We start from the raw sequence: 6,921 nt of genomic DNA, 5'->3' as shown, positions 1-6,921 counted from the left end.
ACCACGCCCGGCTAATTTTTTCTATTTTTAGTAGAGACGGGTTTTCACCGTGTTAGCTAGGATGGTCTCGACCTCCTGACCTCGTGATCTGCCCGCCTCGGCCTCCCAAAGTGCTGGGACTACAGGCGTGAGCCACCGCGCCCAGCCGACAATGATAATTTAAACCAGTAACCAGAAGACCCCAAACTCATTGGGCCAGAAGTTATAGCTCTATGTTTTAGTTAAGAGCTTAAAACCTGAGTGTAATAGCCTCCTCCCTGTCCTATATGACAGAGGTAGCAACACTGGTTCTGTCTCCAACATCATTACAAGTCTAGTCTCTGAGTGTGGACTATAGAGAACAAGACTCCAGCTGCAAGGTAGAAGGTACAGGAAAGCACACGGCAACTCCTAACTGGCAGATCATTCTCACAATTAAAAGTATTGAACAATAGAAAGGTATTGTTAGCTACCTATCAGAGAAAACATGTATGACCATATGTTAGGGATGTTGCAGTTCTCTCCACTAGGTGACACAGTGACATGGTGAAAGAGATAGCACTCTCAAGTACTTCCAACTGGAAGAGTACATCTGAGAATCAGTCACCAGCATTGCAGCTAGCACCATAGATACCTTGAAGCTGGAATCTAGCCAGTATCAAGTGCTGCTGTCTGCCAAGAGGAACACCATTTTGTAGTTCACAAAAAGGCACTGTGTAGGCTTGCAAGTCCTGAGAACAGCTCAGTGTCCCAACGGTTGTTTCTGAGCAAGGATTCTGGATCAACTAGGAGCCTATTATGCCCAGTCTTACACACAAACTTCAGAGACAGATGTGTGTTGGAACAGCTTCCTGAGAGTGACAGGCCTAAAGACACGGTGCTCAAGGTGAGCACAACTTCAAGTGGGGGGTCGCCCTTGGTTCATTTCTCTGGATCAGCAGGTAGCTTCCCAGGTATAAGATTCAGAACATCGGGGCCACTCATTTTTTTCTGAACTCTCACTTGGTACCGTCTGGATGTTTCCTCTTGCAACTGGCTTTCAAATTTCTGGGATATCTTAAGCACTCCAAGAGGATCTAAGAAAACCCAAGACAGACCTGATGGATTTAGGCCATTTCTAGAAGAGTAAACCAAAGCTCCGAAACTTTCCAAACTCCTTTAAGGTCTTTGAACCTCTCCTTATTTGGTCAAGGATTTCCAATGATGTGTGGGGCCTGATACCTCTGCCAGTCTCTGGGTTAACACATCAGCTTTTAAAAATTATTATTCCCACTTCTACAACAAAATTCCTTTAACAATAATAATAACAATATCAATAGTAACTAAGATGAAAGTGATAGCTGGTAGCTATATTGGCTCCTAGGCAATTTGTATAAACTTTATTTTCTAATTCTAAAAATTGTCCAGAGTAGGTATTATTATTGCCCATTTTAACATATAGAAAATTGAGATTCAAGGGGCCTTATTTACTGGATTAAAAAAAAAAAAAACAAATCCATTAGGAATTCCTGTATTTGAACTCAGGTCTGTTTGGCTCTCGAGACCTTGCTCTTAAGTCCATGCTGACTCAACCAAGCGCTTCTTCCTGCAGCCTTCTATAATAATGTTTCAAGCCCTCTATTTTTCCCTCTTCAAAATCATCTAAGCATTCCACTATGTAAATTGGCAAGGTTTTTGGAGAGTGATCTTATGATTTTATGGTTATCATTCACATGGGACCTGTCATGTCATAGTGCACTAGAATGTTTCAGTGCAAAGAGCCCTTGGAGGCCACTAGGTTCAGCTTGAAGCTCAGAAAACAAAGGACAAAGATCCTCTTTTGGTCCATTCCATCTCATCCAAATTTCACTATCTGAGCTTTCATAGGATCATCTCCTCAGGGCAAGAACTTGGTTTTTTGTTCACAGTTTTATAGATTATTCTATGTCTTAATACTACAAATTATAGGTCATAGTAAAAATAAAAACAGCATTTTTACACCAAGGTGAACACTGTAGATGACTAGACCCTGAACAGACAACAGACTTCACTAAGGAGGTCTAATTGGTTCTGTTTTCACCTAATTGAAAAGTTGAAGAACAGTGTCTGTTTTTTTTTTTTTAAGATCACACACACAGGCATACATTTATATGAGCAATTTTTTTCACATTATGTGTGATGAATTTGTCTATGGAATTATAACCTCATGAAAAGAGATTACCATTTTTCTGCTGAGACGACCTTAACTGCATTGGGTGTGAATGGTGCTGCTATAATAATTAAATCTAAAATCTTTCATAATCCTACGCTTTCCCTAGAGTAATGTTCAGCATTAACCAAGGATGAAAATGCAAACAAGTACATGTATATTCAATAATAAAGCTTAATAGGTCAGGGAAGAAGTGGAATGAAATGAATGCCTAGTGCCTCCAGAGATAACTAATAGTAATTTGCCTTCCTAGTTACTTCTTTGACTTGTGTTTACTGGGACTTAAATATATGCATCAGATTTTCCTTTATTAACAATCAAATCCATACCAAGCTTGTTGCATGGTGGGGGTGGGGGGAGGTTGTTTAATGTCAATCGCTGTGTGGATTGGCTGCCTACTTCCAGAACTGTACGTTGGAGTGCATTTCATCTGCATGTTAAAAATCATATAATGTTGATTGGAGAGTAAAATAACTGCTGAGTTCAGACCTCTGTGCTCTAACTCTGGATGTGCTACTTCTACCTGAAGGAGAGAAACCTGAAGACCACAAGCACATTTCTACATCTGGCCTTGAGATGCCCTTAGACATTTCCCGAGTCATCATGGATTACCTTCAGATTGTTCAGAAAATTAAAAGGAGAGGAGCAAAGGCACACAGAAACTTCTGCTTCTGATTACTTTTTAATAGTATTAATGAAGTCCATTATTTCCAACTGAGATAGCTTTCCAAATTAATGGTGCCCCGCATTATTAGTTTTGTGCTTTCATAAAGCACTTTCACATGCATTAGCTCCTGTTATGCTCACCACCACCCTCCTGTGATGGAACCAAAGTATTATCCCATTGAACAGATGAGGGACACAGATGAATCTCAGAGCTGGTAAATTACCCCAGATATTGGGGTTTATGATTAGCCAGCAATTGAATCCCAGTATCTTGACTCCATGCTAATATGTTTTGTGAGGTTTTTGTTATTGCTGTCAATTTTATTGAATATACCATTTTTTATAAGTTGTACACTCTAGGAGAAAACCTTGTATACTCCCAATTATGGCTGGAGATGAGCTAGGTTCCATGTTTGCCTCCGTGATTTCTAGCTGTGTGTTCACAAGCAAGCTCCTTAACCTCTCTAAACCTCAGAGTCTCCATCTGAAAAATGCAGCCGTAACACCATCTCCTTCATAGAAGTATTGTGAGAACCAAATTCTATGCTGCTGGTCAAATACTTAGAACTTTCTCTGTCTCTGAAAATTGACCCTCTAAATGCAGGAATTATTTACCATTTCTTTTGCTGAATACTTGAATATAAGTTAACACATGGATATGGATATTCCCTAGATGTATTGAGATACACACACACACACACACACACACACACACACACACGGAAAGTAAAGCCATTTATAATAACAAGCATAGATAGTTTTTAAATATTTGAGTTCTATAGCTTATGAGAATGATACAGTCTTCATTTCCCACAATGTGTTCTAAAGAATTATTTGTTCAGAGTCATAAGCCTGCAACTGCAAAAGAAATACCAAGATACATTTTTTTCTCCTTCTCTAAGATCTTCAAAACATCCATTAGTCTCTTGAAGGACAGTCATAAATCCTGCAAATTTAGTTTATCCAAAAGCCATTCCAACAGTTGTCCTTCCCACCAATCATCCTTTATATCAGTCTTTGGTTTGTAGACCTCAGTGTACACATTCTAGTGTTATGTGACTGAGCATGAAAGTGGGGGAGCTGTGCTTTTTTTGGAGAGTTATTGGATATCCACTCTGCCCTGACCCTCTTTTCAATATTTGAACATAACCTCTGAAGTAACTTTCCCCCTATTTATCAAATTAGAAGCTTACTTTTCCCTTCTGGCTTCTCTTCTGGAAAAACACCCAAGTGGGATTACAGAGATGGAAATTTTAGGAGTGGCTCTAGCACTAACTATTAATAGCTGGGTGAGCTTGAGCAAAGCAATTCACCTCTCTGAATCTTTCCTTCCTTGTCTGCGAAATGAGGCCAGTAGACTCTATCATTTGTGGGAAGATGCTGTGGAGCACAGTGAGGTGAAAATGCTGCACCCCCTGCCCTCATGGGAATTACGGACTAGTGGGGAGAGATTCAGTGGAAAGCTGTGCTGTGATCCAGCTGGAGCTGAGGGTTGGGCAGAGGAAAAAAATCTTCTTCCTGAGATGAGAGTTCTTTCTAGAAAGCTTTTGTAGAGAAAGTGGGATCATTGGGCTACAAAGGATAAATAGGATTTCCAGAGTTAAGAGATTTCTAGCCCTGGAGCTGAGCCTGATGCAGAGCCTAGATGCAAGAAAGAGCAATACATGCATAGGAAAATGGTCATTGGTCCAGAGAGGCTGAGACTGTCCCCTCTTGAAGCCTAAGGATGAGGTACAAAGTTGTATTTAATAAATAAAAATATGAACACCAATAGGTCTTTAAAGACAGTGTAGCTGGAATTTTAAGATAATAAGCTATTCTTCCTGCTGTAGCTCACACTTGGAGAGGATGCCACTGGAATTAATATCCCTGTAGAAACAAAAGGCTCTGTGGCGCCATAAACAATCTTGAAAGTGCTAGTTCATCACCAAAATCCAGACCACTCATTTTTTGGGTGCCTTGCCTTAGGAGAGAAAGACTTCTTATCCACATCATGGGCTTACATCCCTCAGATCAAATTTTACAGGAAGAGAATCAGGTTAATGACTAGCCCTCTCCCAGCTCTTTTGTGGCCACCTAGCTACCCAGCAGCAGAGGGCACTGAAAGGCAGCGCAGGTTCACTATGCCTTTTACCTCCGTCATCCAGAGAGACCCAGCAGGGGTCTGTTATAATGCCCCTCTTCTTTCGTGGGAAACTCTGAGCACCTTGTCCTGTAGAGATCCAGTGCCACATCCCACATACACAGTGATTGATCAGTACATTTATTGCACTTTTAGTAGTAAAAATGTATAGAATCCCGTCATCTCTGGAGATGCTGAAATAGTCTTTTCCCCTTGATTTAGGGGAAGGTAGAGAGGGAAGATATGTGCAAAGTATGACATAAATATCTAATTAGCTGAAACAATCTTGGTTCCCTCTACACCTTTGAAGGATTTGCAGCTGTCAGATTGTGGCTCCAATACTTTATTCTTATTGCAAGATGTATCTGAGGATGATTTAGAAAATATGCCTTCTAACTCAAACACCACTCTGATCTCTTTGTAGGATGCTTGAGGATGACCTGAAGCTGAGCAGTGATGAAGATGATCTTGAGCCTGTGAAGACCTTGACCACTCAGTGCACTGCCACTGAGCTCTACCAAGTAAGAAGAGCTTAGGGCTTTGTTTTGGGACTAAGGGTGGAGCAGGAGGAACTGGAATGGCTTTGACATGCTTTGACATGCACAAACTTCCCCAAGCTTTATCTCTGGGCTTTGGAGAGAGGGAAAGAAGCAAAGATGAGCATAGTGTTCTGGAACAGGTCAAATCAGCTCAAACTTTCATTAAAGCTGTAGTAAGGAGATGCAGAGCTCTTTAAAACTGCTTTCAACCCCCTCCCATCTCTCTCTCTGTTCCATACACAAATGCTGGTCAGTAGTAAGCAATAGAGATTGTCTTGCCCTCTCTTGGACTACTTATTGTCTTGGGTGAGGTATAATTTTCATTTGGTGACTCTGGTGTGAGGCTTGGAACCCATACTCATTAATTTAGATATAAATGTGATGCTTCATTCACCTTTCCCAGATGCACCATTTCAGAATGCAGTTGAGAATCAATACGCAACATCTTGCCATTAAATGAACCTTTAGGCAAAAGACATTTGGCAAAAGCTTGTGGCTGCCCTTGTATCCTTCTATTCCACATTTTAAGCATTTACAGTATTTTACCGCCAAATGAGATGGCAGGAATGTGTGTTTTCAGCATTTCAATGAGATTGGACTTTATGATTTGAAAAGGCAAAGTATCATTTATGACTCATGAGAATGGCAACCTAGTGTGTGGTGTCAATGATGCTTGCACATTTTCTCTTTGAGAGAGAACTGTCTCGAATGTGGGGTCCTTCTGGGTGTGCTTATCACCTCAAGTGAGGAATGCAGAAGGATTGCCTTTCTTTAAATCCAGTACCTGACCAAGATCTTCCTACAGTGAAGTCTGCTACATTATAAAACAGACTGTTTAAAGGAATGCTCATGCACTGGTATTTCAAGAGAGTTAACAAATATGGAAGTCCATGTTCATTGAACATTTCATGAGGAAGAGCCTACAAAGAAAAGCTTAGGAAAAATTATCAAGGCTCAGCTACTCTCTATTCTCATCTACAGTTGTTTACCACACTAGAACTCCTACCATTCTGGTATACTTTAAAAATCAAATCCGTCTTCAACGTTATGTGGCCAAAACTTTCATCTACTTTACTTTCTCTACTTTCTTGTGCTTGAATTTTAATAATATGTAAAAAATAATTGCATCTTTGCAAGTTTAGTGCTTTATCAAGAACAACCACAGGGTAAGTGCAGACTACATAGTGCTGGCCTAAGCCAATTTCACAACTTTTTCCCAAGGGCTTGCTGTACCTTTATTGAATGCAAGCTGTCTCCCTCCTACTTGAGTTGGGCTTTATAGCAAATGTAAAATGCACACTTAATTTCCAAAAATTGTGATTTCTGCTTCACACATTTAATACGCCAATGGCAGAAGCATCATATTTGTAAGTAAAACAAAAGCAAAAACGAAAACATTGTAGATCATTGATTTTGACAGATAAAAA

General features: G+C 40.2%; 1 protein-coding gene across 1 annotated transcript in view; it reads left to right on the top strand.

The window, feature by feature from the left end:
- The window catches only part of AFF2 (ALF transcription elongation factor 2), a 486,418-nt gene that overhangs the window by 365,596 nt on the left and 113,901 nt on the right, over positions 1 to 6,921 (top strand). Inside the window, exon 9 of the mRNA XM_058441365.1 lies at positions 5,380 to 5,476. Coding sequence (XP_058297348.1) covers positions 5,380 to 5,476 — 97 coding nt within the window. The remainder of the gene's footprint in view (positions 1 to 5,379; positions 5,477 to 6,921) is intronic.

The sequence above is a fragment of the Hylobates moloch genome, unplaced genomic scaffold, assembly GCF_009828535.3.
Source record: "Hylobates moloch isolate HMO894 unplaced genomic scaffold, HMol_V3 SCAFFOLD_7, whole genome shotgun sequence".
In the NCBI taxonomy this organism is placed as follows: Eukaryota; Metazoa; Chordata; class Mammalia; order Primates; family Hylobatidae; genus Hylobates; species Hylobates moloch.
Note: the sequence above shows the minus strand (reverse complement) of the source record. Positions and strands in the feature narration are given on the sequence as shown.